Source organism: Nerophis ophidion, linkage group LG01, assembly GCF_033978795.1.
Source record: "Nerophis ophidion isolate RoL-2023_Sa linkage group LG01, RoL_Noph_v1.0, whole genome shotgun sequence".
In the NCBI taxonomy this organism is placed as follows: domain Eukaryota; kingdom Metazoa; phylum Chordata; class Actinopteri; order Syngnathiformes; family Syngnathidae; genus Nerophis; species Nerophis ophidion.
In genome coordinates this window covers 86,303,636-86,320,101 of record NC_084611.1, presented here as the reverse complement: position 1 = coordinate 86,320,101, position 16,466 = coordinate 86,303,636, and the positions used below count along the sequence as shown (strand labels likewise).

Sequence of the window (16,466 nt, the reverse complement as noted above, 5' to 3'; positions counted from 1 at the left end):
GACCGCAAACTGCGCATCTCTAATAAGCAGATAAGGGATCTTCCAGAATTATTCTAGTAAATGTGTCTAATTACTTTTGAAACGGTCCCACTGCCGCCCCCTGGAGCCGTGGCCTTTTCTTTTTTTTTTTTATGCTTCACTCTAACTTTCCTCATCCACAAATCTTTCATCCTCGCTCCAATTAATGGGTAAATTGTCGTTTTCTCGGTCCGAATAGCTCTTGCTGCTGGTGGCCATGATTATAAACAATGTGAGGATGTGAGGAGCCCTACAACCAGTGACGTCACGCGCACATCGTCTGCTACTTCTGGTAAAGGCAAGGCTTTTTTTTATTAGCGACCAAAAGTTGCGAACTTTATCGTGGATGTTCTCTACTAAATCCTTTCAGCAAAAATATGGCAATATCGCGAAATGATCAAGTATGACACATAGAATGGACCTGCTATCCTTGTTTGAACAAGAAAATCTCATTTCAGTAGGCCTTTAACCAGTAGACATAAAACATCTTTAGATGTTTATTTTTTTTGTGGTCAATTATTGTGGAAATCAATAGCATAAAGTCCATTTGGAGTTCTGGTCAAAAAAAAATCATGGCAAAAATATTTCCCAGCCATCAAAAACTAATTTATTGGTGCTTGTTCCCAAGCATGTGTGTGTGTGTGTGTGTGTGTCTAGCCTGGACTCAGGTTCTGGATGGTCTCTCTACACTCCTGGTAGTGGGAGTGAAAGGCTCGAGCTAAACTGAGGAGCGGCGCCTCGCTGTCCTCCATCTCCTTCTGCAAGAGATAAAACACGCAGCAATGACGTTGTTGTCCGGGAGGGCCACAAAATTAAGTACGGTTGCAAAAAGCGGTGTACCGATCTGATATTGATATCGGATGTCGGTCCGATACCAGCAAAAAAGACAAGTATAGGATCATATCATATTTATATATTTTGAACCTTGTTCTTGTTGTGATGGGGTAGGTTTATATAAGCGTTGCTTCAACCTACACCCTTTCGGCTCAATCATTGCTCAAATGAGTGTTTTTTTTTTCTTTTCTTGTTGTTGTTCTTTGTTTTATGTGAAGATTGCCGAAATAAAATACATTGATTGATTGATATCGGCTTGCATCTACAAAACCCGAAACCAGTGAAGTTGGTACGTTGTGTAAATGGTAAAAATAAACAGAATACAATGAATTGCAAATCCTTTTCACCTTATATTCAATTGAACAGACTGCAAAGAGACTATATTTAATGTTCGAACTAGAAAACTTTATTTTTTGCAAATATTAGCTCATTTCGAATTTGATGCCTGCGACGAGTTTCAAAAAAGCTAGCACAAGTGAGAAAAAAAGACTGGGAAAGTTGAGAAAATGCTCATCAAACACTTATTGGGAACATCCCACCGGTGTACAGACTAATTGGGAACAGGTGGCTGCCATGATTGGGTATAAAAGCAGCTTCCATGAAATGCTCAGTCGTTCACAAACAAGGACGGGGCGAGGGTCACCACTTTGTGAGCAAATGCCTGAGCAAATTGTTTAAGAACAACATTTCTCAACCAGCTGTTGCAAGGAATTTAAGGATTTCACCATCTACAGTCCATAATATCATAAAAGTTTCAAAGAATCGGGAGAAATCACTTCACGTAAGTGATGATATTACGGACCTTTGATCCCTCCGGTGGTACTGCATCAAAAAGCGACCGCAGTGTGTAAAGAATATCACCACATGGGCTCAGGAACATTTCAGAAAACCACTGTCAGTAACCACGGTTCATCGCTACATCTGTAAGTGCAAGTTAAAATTCTACTATGCAAAGCGAAAGCTATTTATCAACAACACCCAGAAGCGTCGCTGGCTTCGCTGGGCCCGAGCTCATCTAAGATGGACTGATGCAAAGTGGACAAGTGTTCTGTGGTCTGACGAGTCCACCTTTCAAATTGTTTTTTTGAAACTGTGGACGTCGTGTCCTCCAGACCAAAGAGGAGACGAACTATCCGGATTGTTATAGGCGTAAAGTTGAAAAGCCAGCATCTGTGATGGTATGGGGGTGTATTAGTGCCCAAGGCATGGGTAACTTACACATCTGTGAAGGCACCATTAATGCTGAAAGGTACCTACAGGTTTTGGAGCAACATATGTTGCCATCCAAGCAACGCCTTTTTCATGGACGCCCCTGCTTATTTCAGCAAGACAACTTCCAAACCACATTCTGCACGTGTTACAACAGCGTGGCTTCATCGTAAAAGAGTGCAGGTACTAAACTGGCCTGCCTGTAGTCCAGACCTGTCTCAAATTGAAAATGTGTGGCGCATTATGAAGCCTAAAATACCACAACGGAGACCCCGGACTGTTGAATGACTTAAAGGGGAACATTATCACCAGACCTATGTAAGTGTCAATATATACCTTAATGGTGCAAAAAAAAGACCATATATTTTTTTAACCGATTTCCGAACTCTAAATGCGTGAATTTTGGCGAATTACACGCATTTCTGTTTATTGCTGTTTTTACGATGACGTCAGAACGTGACGTCTCCGAGGTAATACAGCCGCCATTTTCATTTTCAAGACATTGCAAACACAAGGGTCTCAGCTCTGTTATTTTACGTTTTTTCGACGATTTTTTGGAACTTTGGAGACATCATGCCTCGTCGGTGTGTTGTCGGAGGGTGTAACAACACTAACAGGGAGGGAATCAAGTTGCACCACTGGCCCCAAGATGCGAAAGTGTCTGCCACCAGACCCCCATCGAATGTACCAAAGTGTCTGCACATTTTACCGGCGATGACAGACATGGCACAGAGATGTATGGATAACCTGCAGATGCATTTGCAACGATAAATTCAACGAAATCACAAAGGTGAGTTTTGTTGATGTTGACGTATGTGCTAATCAGACATATTTGGTTGCGGCGTGACTGCCAGCTCATCAATGCTAACATGCTACGCTGATCGACGCTAACATGCTATTTACCGGCGGTGCTAAAGCAGACATGGCACAGAGATGTATGGATAACCTTAAGATGCATTTGCAACAATAAAGTCAACAAAATCACAAAGGTGAGTTTTGTTGATATTGACTGCCAGCTAATCGATGCTAACATGCTACGCTAATCGATGCTAACATGCTATTTACCGGCGGTGCTAAAGCAGACATGGCACAGAGATGTATGGATAACCTGCAGATGCATTTGCAACTATATTACGTTTCCTTCCACCCACATTTAATGCGAAAAAAACACCAATCGAGGGATTTAAGTTGCTCCAGTGTCACGAGATGCAAAAGTCCTGATCGTTTGGTCCGCACATTTTACCGGCGATGCTAACGCAGCTATTCGGCCATGCTATGGCTATGAATAGCGTCATAGCTATTTGCTCAATAGCTTCAGTTTCTTCTTCAATACTTTCATACTCCAACCATCCGTTTCAATACATGCGTAATCTGTTGAATCGCTTACGTCACTGAAATCCGAGTTTGAATCCGAGCTAATGTCGCTATATCTTGCTGTGGTATTCCCATTGTTTGTTTACATTGGCAGCACTGTGTGACGTCACAGGGAAATGGATAGCAGCATCGCAAATAGCGAAAATCAAGCACCTTAAGGCTTTTTTTAGGGATATTCGGGGACCGGTAAAATTTTGAAAAAAAACTCAAAAAATACAAGAGGCCACTGGGAACTGATTTTTATTGTTTTTAACCCTTTTGAAATTGTGATAATGTTCCCCTTTAAGCTGTACATCAAGCAAGATTCGGAAATAATTCCACATGAAAAGCTTCAGAAATTGGTCTCCTCAGTTCCCAAATGTTTACTGAGTGTTGTTAAAAGGAAAGGTTATGTAACACAGTGGTAAGTATTTAACTTTTTTGCAATTTGTTGCTGCCATTAGATTCTAAGTTAATGATTATTGGAAAAAGAAAATTAAATTTCTCAGTTGGAACATTAAATATCTTCTCTTTGCAGTCTATTCAATTAAATATAAGTTGAACAGGATTTGCAAATCATCGTATTCTGTTTTTATTTACCATTTACACAACGTGCCAACTTCACTGGTTTTGGGTTTCGTAGTTTCAGTGGACTCTACAGGTGAAAGAAGGGAGGCGCTCACAGCAGATGTTTCGTGGTACTCCAAGCCTTGGCTGCGGGCCCACTCCTGCGCCGCAGACGTTGTCACCTCCCTCCTGGCAGCCAGGTCAGACTTGTTGCCCACAAGCACACCTGACACAAATGAAAATACTTTAAAAAAAAACTATTATCTCCCAGTCATTAGCTCCCTTAGTGGTGAAGTTAGGACATACAACAACAGATAGTGTTTAAGGTCAAAAAGGTACATGTGTAGAACCACTTATACCAGGCCTGGGCAATTATTTTGACTCAGGGGCCAAATTTAGAGAAAAAAAATGTGTCTGGGGGCCGGTATATCAGATTTTTAGCAACACTAATAAAAAACCTCACAATAATGTCTGATTGTATGCTAAAAACGTTATGACAGACCACCTTTTAAAACAAGATGGAATTGTAAAAATGTTTTACTGAATGAGACACCCAGAATGTACATGCAAATGAAGAATGTGAGATTTACAATACTAACTATAACACGGATGTGGAGGGGGCGGCCTTGAAGACAGCGACAGGTGAGTAGATGGCCCAGGTGGGCCTTGTTATCTAATCGCCTTTATTAGCATCAGCCGGGGCGAGACACAGAGTTGGCGTTGGAGGTGCTGTTGATGCAGACGCAGGAGGAAGAGACACTTTGCTGGGAAGCGGAAGCCTATTTTTTATGCAAATAAACCCGTGTTATACCCTGAATTCCGGGCTCTCCTGGCAGTGTGTGGTGGTCCGAAGAACCTCTACAACTGAATATTGACAACATATAAACGTCACACCCCCTCTTCATCAACATATTTTACAATCAAGCAACAAACAGCAAAATATGAACGAGAAAGGTAAAACAATCTCCTTCCGCCTCTGTCCCTGACACCTGTATTTCAGGCTGGCCGCTCTGGAAAGACTCTGTGGAAACGCTCCCCACCCACACTGCTTGGTGCCTGTCAAAATTAGTTCGTGACGAACCCTAAGATGCAGAGACGGAGGCAGGCATTGAACAGGAAAACATGATTTAATTTAAAACACTAAGACAAAGAACAAACAAAGGGTACAAACAAAAAGCGCGCACGTGGGCGGATAACAAACTAAAAAGGCCTCGCGTGGAAGCTAGCCGGTATCGAACAAGAAACAGAAGTCGTACTTATAAGAAACAGAAGTCGTACTTATAAGAAACAGAAGTCGTACTTATAAGAAAACAAACTTGGTAGCAGGGAACAAAAGACAGTAAGCTAAAAACATCTATCTAAATATAGCTGCATTGACTCGACAAGATACCACACGACACAACAGGTAGCAATGACAAGAGCGACAAGAAAATAATCCAGCACTGACTGGAGGACACAGAGCAGGTAAAATAGGATCGAGCTGATTAACACCAGGTGTGGCCAGGTGCCAATCAGCCGCAGCTGAGGGGAAACAAAGCACTCAGGGAGACAAACAGGAAGCTGAACCAAAATAGAGTGCTGACAGGAACTAAGTACAGGAAATACTAAACACATAGAGTAAAAACTAAAACACAAACAAACTGTCAGTGGCAACCCTGACAGTGCCTCCTCTGAGCTGCTGTGACTTAGGTTACCATAGTAACTAATTAGATCACCATAGTAACTTGAATATCATGCAAAAGTGCAGATTCCAACAATTGAAGTACTTTGTATAGTTCAAGACTTACGGTCATTTAAAAACCATCACTGCACATCATAATGGCAGCTACAGTTTCTATCTTAAAGATGTAAAAAAAATAACTTGCCTTAATTTAACCAGGTCTGATTTTTACTGACAGGGGAAAGCCAAAAGCGCCAAAAATCCGACTTTGTATTGGATTTGCCACAAATACATTTGGACCGCAACAAACCGATTTGGCACTACCTGATAAATCTGCCATGTTTACGTAGAGAATCTTATTTTGGAAAGCCTTCCCTTTGAAAGTGTCACATGACATATTAGCCGGTGTTATAGTTGTTTCTTATACAAGTACACATTTCGCGGTGGATGCGTGTACCTGGAACACGGAGGCCTTGGCAGTGGGCCCGGACTCTCTCCATCCAGAGGCCGCAGCTGTCAAAGGTGCGCTGGCTGGTCAGGTCGAACACCAGGCACAGCAGCGACGGCCTGCCCCACTGGATTGACCAGGTGACGGAGGGCATCATGTTTCGGTTATTTGTGTTTCAAAACCAACAGGGGTCACCTCACCATTTTCTCACAGGTTTCCACTAAGGCTTCCTTGCCCGCAGAGTCGATGATGTAGAGCTCCTGGAGAACATGGAGAGGACAAATCAGTGGTTCTCAATGCACAGAAACATTAAGCTCATAGACAGATATGTTCTGTACCAGATTATAGCTAAATAACTATCCGGCTACCTAAATTGAAGGGATACAAAAATAATGCAACAAAATTATGACGATAAAATCATACCATGTCATGTGTTAAAATTGAGAAAAGTCATAAAATGCCCTTTCATGGACACATACATAATATACAATACAACCACACCTCATTTACATCTTCACACAAAGACAATACATGCTCTTGTTCACATCTGTTGTCATTTGTAAAAAAAAAAACAAAAAAAAAACATGATTTTAACAGACACACTTCACAATTTAAAACAAAAATGCTGTCATGGAAAAATATATATACTACATATTAAGTTGATGTGTCAAACATAGTGCCCACCTTATTGACCTTGTGAGCAGCTTCGATTAAATCATAACACAAAGACAATACATGCTCTTGTTCACATCAGTCATCATTTGTAAAAAAAACAAAAAAAAAACATGATTTTAACAGACACACCTCACAATTTACAACAAAAATGCTGTCATGGAAAAATATACTACATATTAAGTTGATGTGTCAAACATAGTGACCACCTTATTGGCCGTGTGAGCAGCTTCGATTAAATCATCACACAAAGACAATACATGCTCTTGTTCACATCCGTCATCATTTGTAAAAAACAAAAAACAAACATGATTTTAACAGACACACCTCACAATTTACAACAAAAATGCTGTCATGGAAAAATATACTACATATTAAGTTGATGTGTCAAACATAGTGACCACCTTATTGACCGTGTGAGCAGCTTCGATTACATCATCACACAAAGACAATACATGCTCTTGTTCACATCTGCCATCATTTGTAAAAAAACAAAAACAAAAAAAACCATGATTTTAACAGACACACCTCACAATTTACAACAAAAATGCTGTCATGGAAAAATATACTACATATTAAGTTGATGTGTCAAACATAGTGAGCACCTTATTGACCGTGTGAGCAGCTTCGATTACATCATCACACAAAGACAATACATGCTCTTGTTCACATCTGTCATCATTTGTAAAAATTAAAAAAAACATTATTTTAACAGACACACCTCACAATTTACAACAAAAATGCTGTCATGGAAAAATATACTACATATTAAGTTGATGTGTCAAACATAGTGACCACCTTATTGACCGTGTGAGCAGCTTCGATTACATCATCACACAAAGACAATACATACTCTTGTTCACATCTGTCATCATTTGTAAAAATAAAACATGATTTTAACAGACACACCACACAATTTACAACAAAAATGCTGTCATGGAAAAATATACTACATATTAAGTTGATGTGTCAAACATAGTGACCACCTTATTGACCGTGTGAGCAGCTTCGATTAATCATCACACAAAGACAATACATGCTCTTGTTCACATCTGTCATCATTTGTAAAAAAAAAAAAAAAAACAACATGATTTTAACAGACACACCTCACAATCGACAACAAAAATGCTGTCATGGAAAAATATACTACATATTAAGTTGATGTGTCAAACATAGTGACCACCTTATTGACCGTGTGAGCAGCTTCGATTACATCATCACACAAAGACAATACATGCTCTTGTTCACATCTGTCATCATTTGTAAAAATTAAAAAAAACATTATTTTAACAGACACACCTCACAATTTACAACAAAAATGCTGTCATGGAAAAATATACTTCATATTAAGTTGATGTGTCAAACATAGTGAGCACCTTATTGACCGTGTGAGCAGCTTCGATTACATCATCACACAAAGACAATACATGCTCTTGTTCACATCTGTCATCATTTGTAAAAAATAAAAAAAACATTATTTTAACAGACACACCTCACAATTTACAACAAAAATGCTGTCATGGAAAAATATACTACATATTAAGTTGATGTGTCAAACATAGTGACCACCTTATTGACCGTGTGAGCAGCTTCGATTACATCATCACACAAAGACAATACATACTCTTGTTCACATCTGTCATCATTTGTAAAAATAAAACATGATTTTAACAGACACACCACACAATTTACAACAAAAATGCTGTCATGGAAAAATATACTACATATTAAGTTGATGTGTCAAACATAGTGACCGCCTTATTGACCGTGTGAGCAGCTTCGATTAATCATCACACAAAGACAATACATGCTCTTGTTCACATCTGTCATCATTTGTAAAAAAAAAAAAAAAAAAAAAAAAAAAAACATGATTTTAACAGACACACCTCAGAATCGACAACAAAAATGCTGTCATGGAAAAATATACTACATATTAAGTTGATGTGTCAAACATAGTGACCACCTTATTGACCGTGTGAGCAGCTTCGATTGCTCCAAAGCCACTTTTTTAACTTCAATTGTAAATGAAGAGTAATCTGTAAAACTTTTCAAGTTTGTTGTGAGGTCGGTCCATTTCTTTATGGCTTTATATGAAAAGGTTGATTGTGCAAAAGATGTTTTACATCTGGGTACGCTACACTGCCCCCTAGTGGAGGCTCGTGTGTTTCTAGTTGTCACAGCAGATGTAAACTGGACAAAGTGCTTAAGTGGCGCTGGTGCAGTGTTATTTAGGATTCGATGGGCCATTCGTATTGATGCTAATCTTTGAATGTTAGCTAAGTTTAACAATCTATATTTTTGGAGAACTAAACAGTGATGTTGTGGTTTTCGGTCAAGGATTTTGAGCGATTGTTTGTGCAAAGTTTCCAATGCCCTCAGTGTCATTTTGCTTGCCTGCAACCAACATGTTATACAACAGGGGTGTCCAAACTTTTTCCACTGAGGGCCGCACACTGAAAAATCAAAGCAGGCAGGGGCCATTTTCATAATTTTTGTATTAAAAACCAATACAATATATGTATAAAAAAATAAACATATAGGTCTCCACTCAGTTACTATCCCGGGGACCCAAAAGGGTTTTGGTAAAAAAAAAAAAAATTTAAATGTGTTATTATTCAGTATTATTATTTTTATTATTATTATTCAAGTTTTAAATCTCTAGATGAACATTAGGGAAAAAAATGGAAAAAACACAAAATATGCAATATTTTCACCCAATAACTTTTTAGGTGGAATATTTGAGATTATATAATAATTGGAGCTTTAATTTTGGATTTTGATTCATTATTATTTTTTGAGCAATGACACTTAAAACCAAATCACACAAAAATAATTGGGGATCCAAAAGTGTCCTACTCATTAAAGTGTTAAAAAAATTAATATTTTTTACTGTTTACTTTTAGCACAATAATCTCGAGATCAACTTCAGATATATCTGTCAATTTTAAGTTGTATTGTTGTTTATGTTTTGTTTGTTTGTTTTAGGCCCTTCTTTTAAAAAAAAAAAAAGAGCTCAGTTTGTTCATATGGCAAAACACAAAATATGCAACATTTTTCCCCAAAAAATATCTCAAAGTGGAATATTTAACGTGACGTAATCGAAGCCTTGAAGAGGTCAATAATTCAAAATGACATTGATTTTGATTCATTATTATTTTTTAAAGAAAGAAACAGCCTGCCTGGCAGCTTTGTGTTATAAGAGGAAGCATTGCAACAATTTCTTGTTATATTTCACCTGTTTGCTCTTTTATACCAATTTTTATGTTTTTAATTTTTTTCAATTGTATTCTTAAAATGTGCCGTTAAAAAATGACACGCGGGCCGCACTTTGGACACCCCTGTTATACAATAATAAAAACGAGACATAATCGTTGCATTGAAATAAGTTTTACCAAGTCTCGCCTCAGAAAACGCTCGGCTCTCCAAGTCCCACCATAAAGACTAACATTAAAATACAGTAGCGTGATAGGCCTAAGTATTCATTAAAAACAAGGCAGAGCTTTTACTTAAAACCCCAGCAGGCAAAATACATCAATACAAAATTGATTATACGTGCGTGCCTTTTAAAAGTGACTTTAAAACAACGTTGCGAAATAGTTATATTTGTAAATTGAGACGACATTGTATACACGTTGAGAATTGACCAAATTCCAATGGTTAAATCAATGTCGACATTGAATAAACGTTGTTAAAAAGCATGTTTTTTCAACGTTGTAGAATATAGTTTCAGCACCTCTCAGTCCGAGTCCATGGTTCTCGCCCGGAAAAGGGTGGAGTTCCATCTCCGGGTTAGGAAGGAGACCCTGCCCCGAGTGGAGGAGTTCAAGTACCTCGGAGTCTTGTTCACGAGTGGGGTAAGAGTGGATCGTGAGATCGACAGGCGGATCGGTGCGGCGTCTTCACTAATGCGGTTTGGTGGCCGCGGGATTAGGTCTCTGCTTTTTGCAGATGATGTGGTCCTGATGGCTTCATCTGGCCGGGATCTTCAGCTCTCACTGGATCGGTTCGCATCCGAGTGTGAAGCGGCCGGAATGAGAATCAGCACCTCCAAATCCGAGTCCATGGTTCTCTCCCGGAAAAGGGTGGAATGCCATCTCCGGGTTGGGGAGGAGACCCTGCCCCAAGTGGAGGAGTTCAAGTCCCTAGGAGTCTTGTTCACGAGTGGGGTAAGAGTGGATCGTGAGATCGACAGGCGGATCGGTGCGGCGTCTTCACTAATGCGGACGCTGTATCGATCCGTTGTGGTGAAGAAGGAGCTGAGCCGGAAGGCAAAGCTCTCAATTTTACCGGTTGATCTACGTTCCCATCCTCACCTATGGTCATGAGCTTTGGGTTATGACCGAAAGGATAAGATCACGGGTACAAGCGGCCGAAATGAGTTTCCGACGCCGGGTGGCGGGGTTCTGCCTTAGAGTTAGGGTGAGATGCTCGGTCATCCGGGATTCGAGAGGAACTCAAAGTAAAGCCGCTGCTCCTCCACATGGAGAAGGAGCTAGATGAGGTGATTCGGCCATCTGCTCAGGATGCCACCCGAACACCTCCCGAGGGAGGTAGGAGGCCACGGGGAAGACCTAGGACACGTTGGGAAGACTATGTCTCCCGGCTGGCCTGGGAACGCTAGATGAAGGAGCTGGATGAAGTTGCTGGGGAGAGGAAAGTCTGGGCTTCCCTGCTTAGGCTGCTGCACCCGCGACCTGACCTTGGATAAGCGGAAGAAGATGGATGGATGCATGGAATATTGTTGGGGGGAAAAAAAGGATATTATTTCAACCCATTTTTCGAGGCTTTCGCAGGCCACATATAAAAGGGGTAGGGAACCTATGGCTCTAGAGCCAGATGTGGCTCTTTTGATGACTGCATCTGGCTCTCGGATAAATCTGAGCTGACATTGCTTAACACGATAAGTAATGAATAATTCCACCTGTAATCACAGTGTTAAAAATAACGTTCAAAATATCAGACATTCTCATGCTTTTTTTATGTTCAAGAAGTTGCGTTAATGGTAAGAAGTCATTTATTTATTATTGATTAGGGGGTTCTTCAGACCACCAAGCACCGACATGAGAGCCTTTTTAGGGTTACAATATTGTTGTATTTTTCAATAAGTCTCTTAAGTTGCTTTTCAGCAATTTTGTTTTCTCTTTTGTCCTCAATTGGCTCTGGCTCCAGCCCCAGCCCCGTCTCTCCACCTGGCTGCTGCTTATAAAAGAGCGACAGGTGATTAGATGACAAGGCCCAGGTGGGCCGTCGACGCACTTGTCGCTGATTTTGAGGCTGGTCCTGGCAACACCCCGCTACGCTGCAGGCCAACAGGCCACGCCCCCTCCACAGTTAGCTTCAATCAATCAATCAATGTTTACTTATATAGCCCTAAATCACTAGTGTCTCAAAGGGCTGCACAAACCACTACGACATCCTCGGTAGGCCCACATAAGGGCAAGGAAAACTCACACCCAGTGGGACGTCAGTGACAATGATGACTATGAGAACCTTGGAGAGGAGGAAAGCAATGGATGTCGAGCGGGTCTAACATGATACTGTGAAAGTTCAATCCATAATGGATCCAACACAGTCGCGAGAGTCCAGTCCAAAGCGGATCCAACACAGCAGCGAGAGTCCCGTTCACAGCGGAGCCAGCAGGAAACCATCCCAAGCGGAGGCGGATCAGCAGCGCAGAGATGTCCCCAGCCGATACACAGGCAAGCAGTACATGGCCAGCTTCAAAATAACAATGTTATTACAAAGAATAAGAGACTTATTATACTCTAGAAATGTTGTTTTTTCTAAAAAATGCACACGTTTAGTTGCGTTCAGAGTTAAAAAATATATTTTATGGCTCTTACGGATATACATTTTAAAATATTTGGCTTCTTGGCTCTCTCAACCAAAAAGGTTCCCGACCCCTGACATATAAAGATGCCTGGGCCTTGAGTTTGACATCTGTGTTTTAAATTGTTTTTTGTGGGGAAAAAAAATCACAGATTCTCTTTTCAGGCTGAATCGCGCAGGCCGAGGTCACTTTTACGTCATGGCAGATTTTGAAAAGCTCGATATTGGCAACCAGCTAATCTGCTAAACATGGCGGTGTTCATTCAACATGGCAGCGGGTGACGCTTGCTCTAGGACAGTGGTCCCCAACCTTTTTGTATCCGCGGACCGGTCAACGCTTAATAATTTGTCCCGCGGCCAGGGGGGGGGGGGGGGGGGGGGTCCTTTTTTTGTCTTTTTCTTCTTTGTCATGAAAAAGGGACGTTTTTGTCATGAAATAGGGAGTTTTTGTGGTTGGTGCACTATTTGTAAGTGTATATTGTGTTTTTATGTTGATTTAATTAAAAAAAAAAAATATATATATATATATACACGGTGGCAGAGGGGTTAGTGCGTCTGCCTCACAATACGAAGTTCCTGCAGTCCTGGGTTCAAATCCAGGCTCGGGATCTTTCTGTGTGGAGTTTGCATGTTCTCCCCGTGAATGCGTGGGTTCCCTCCGGGTACTCCGGCTTCCTCCCACCTCCAAAGACATGCACCTGGGGATAGGCTCCTCCCACCTCCAAAGACATGCACCTGGGGATAGGTTGATTGGCAACACTAAAAATTGGCCCTAGTGTGTGAATGTTGTCTGTCTATCTGTGTTGGCCCTGCGATGAGGTGGCGACTTGTCCAGGGTGTACCCTGCCTTCCTCCCGATTGTAGCTGAGATAGGCGCCAGCGGCCCCCGCCACCCCGAAAGGGAATAAGCGGTAGAAAATGGATGGATGGATATATATATATTTTTTTTTTTTTTAAATAAAAAATTATTCTGCGGCCCTGTACCAATCGGGCCGCAGCCCAGTACCGGGCCGTGGTGGTTGGGGACCACAATGAGCAAACACACACACACAAACACACACGCACACACACTCAAACTTACCACGCTGTCGTTGCTCTCAGGGATGTTGACACTTTTGATGAGCAGCTCCACACCTGTTGTCTGCCAAACAAAAACACAGGTGTGGTGTTAATTAAAAGTCTGTCTGGCTGCACGGTGAGCAGTAAACACTTCTTCCCTGGCTCTCAGTGGCTCTGAATAGAGACCTCACAGGCTCACCATCACATTTGGAAGTAAACAACACGGGGGAGTAAAGTTGCGGTATTAGCCTCGTCCTGCCTCTCGTTCATAGAGTTATAACACACACAGGGACGGCGTGGCGCAGTGGGAGAATGGCCGTGCGCAACCCGAGGGGCCCTGGTTCAAATCCCACCTAGTACCAACCTCGTCACGTCCGTTGTGTCCTGAGCAAGACACTTCACCCTTGCTCCTGATGGGGGCTGGTTGGCGCCTTGCATGGCAGCTCCCTCCATCAGTGTGTGAATGTGTGTGTGAATGGGTAAATGTGGAAGTAGTGTCAAAGCGCTTTGAGTACCTTGAAGGTAGAAAAGCGCTATACAAGTACAACCCATTTATTTATTTATTTACACACACATTATTGTATTTCTGACCTTCTGGGGACCTCCGAAAAATACCTCCCTCTTCAGGACCACCCTTTCTAGATATATAAATATTTGCATTTACAACATTAATGATATATACTTTGCATCGAAAAGAGTTTGTTGTGAAAAATGAGTTGGAATTTCACAAGAAAACGCTAGTCTACATTGTTTAGAAGAAAAACTGAGCATTTGTGCAATATTATGATAAAAGTTGGAATTTTACTCAATATCATTGAACCCAGGACTGCAGGACCTTCGTATTGTCTGCCTCACAATACGAAGGTCCTGCAGTCCTGGGTTCAAATCCAGGCTCGGGATCTTTCTGTGTGGAGTTTGCATGTTCTCCCCGTGAATACGTGGGTTCCCTCCGGGTACTCCGGCTTCCTCCCACTTCCAAAGACATGCACCTGGGGATAGGTTGATTGGAAGACACTAAAATTGGCCCTAGTGTGTGAATGTGAGTGTGAATGTTGTCTGTCTATCTGTGTTGGCCCTGCGATGAGGTGGCGACTTGTCCAGGGTGTACCCTGCCTTCTGCCCGATTGTAGCTGAGATAGGTGCCAGCGCCCCCCGCGACCCCAAAAGGGAATAAGCGGTAGAAAATGGATGGATGGATGGATCAGTGTCACAACATGGCTTGGACATGGATTGTTTCTCCGATGCAGATGAGGATCGGCACGAGCGAGGCATGGACGTGAGTACATGGTTGTTTATCCATCCATCCGTTTTCTACCGCTTATTCCCTTTTTTGGGGGCGCTGGCGCCTATCTCAGCTACAATCGGGCAGAAGGCGGGGTACACCCTGGACAAGTCGCCACCTCATCGCAGGGCCAACACAGATAGACAGACAACATTCACACTCACATTCACACACTAGGGCCAATTTAGTGTTGCCAATCAACCTATCCCCAGGTGCATGTCTTTGGAAGTGGGAGGAAGCCGGAGTACCCGGAGGGAACCCACGCATTCACGGGGAGAACATGCAAACTCCACACAGAAAGATCCCGAGCCTGGATTTGAACCCAGGACTGCAGGACCTTCGTATTGTGAGGCAGACGCACTAACCCCTCTGCCACCGTGAAGCCCCATGGTTGTTTATTTAAAACTATAATAAAAAATAAACTAAGGGCGCTCACAAGGAGGTACAGACACTTGGCTATGAACAAACAAAAGACTAGCATAAATGGTGCAAACTACAAACATGAAACAAAAACACTTGCTCGATTGGCATGAATAATAATAAACTATAAACAAAACTAGCACAATGGCATGAATACAAAAACTTACACGGCATGGAACTATGGCATGAAGGAGGTGCAGCATGGGTAGGGTGCGTGCGAGTGTGAAGATCCCAGGACGGAGACAAGAAAAAGAGTGACTTAAATAGCTATGACCATTAGGTGAAAACAGGTGTGAGGCTGAGAACAGGGGACGTGACAGTATAGCGGTATAGCTCGGTTGGTAGAGTGGCCGTGCCAGCAACTTGAGGGTTGCAGGTTCTATTCCCGCTTCTGCCAGCCTAGTCACTGCCGTTGTGTCCTTGGGCAAGACCCTTTACCCACCTGCTCCCAGTGCCACCCACACTGGTTTAAATGTAACTTAAATATTGGGTTTCACTATGTAAAGCGCTTTGAGTCACTTGAGAAAAGCGCTATATAAATAGAATTCACTTCACACTTCACAGGTGAAAACTAATGAGTTGGCATGGAAACAAACAAAACCAAGAAGTGCAAAACGTGACTGAATGTCCAAAATCAAAACATAACATGACAAAACAAAACATGGTCCATAGGTGTGACAATCAGTCGCAATTTTACAAGAAAAAGCTGATTATTTTGGCAGTTTTATGAAAATAATCATAAAAGGCACAATTTTATAAGAAAACTTTAACATGTTGGCAATATTATAATAATAATCGGAATTATACTTGGCGAAATTATGACACAACTCATAATTGTACTCAAAAAATGTCACTATTTCACAAGAAACACCCCAAAAAATTAGCAATATTGTGATCCATCCATCCATCCATCCATTTCCTACCGCTGGCGCCTATCTCAGCTACAATCGGGCGGAAGGCGGGGTACACCCTGGACAAGTCGCCACCTCATTGCAGGGCCAACACAGAAAAACAGACAACATTCACACTCACATTCACACACTAGGGCCAATTTAGTGTTGTCAATCAACCTATCCCCAGGTGCATGTCTTTGGCGGTGGGAGGGGCTTATCCTC

The 16,466-nt window shown here is 41.8% G+C and overlaps 1 protein-coding gene across 1 annotated transcript in view; it reads right to left on the bottom strand.

Moving 5' to 3' along the window:
* Nucleotides 1-16,466, bottom strand: part of ift27 (intraflagellar transport 27 homolog (Chlamydomonas)) — a 44,240-nt gene that overhangs the window by 1,716 nt on the left and 26,058 nt on the right. The window contains exons 3-7 of the mRNA XM_061914380.1: nucleotides 13,672-13,731; nucleotides 6,290-6,349; nucleotides 6,099-6,216; nucleotides 4,098-4,207; nucleotides 1-776 (exon numbers count right to left, since the gene is read on the bottom strand). The exon at nucleotides 1-776 is cut by the window's left edge and continues 1,716 nt beyond it. Of these exons, the coding sequence (XP_061770364.1) occupies nucleotides 672-776; nucleotides 4,098-4,207; nucleotides 6,099-6,216; nucleotides 6,290-6,349; nucleotides 13,672-13,731 (453 nt within the window). The 3' untranslated portion in view covers nucleotides 1-671. The remainder of the gene's footprint in view (nucleotides 777-4,097; nucleotides 4,208-6,098; nucleotides 6,217-6,289; nucleotides 6,350-13,671; nucleotides 13,732-16,466) is intronic.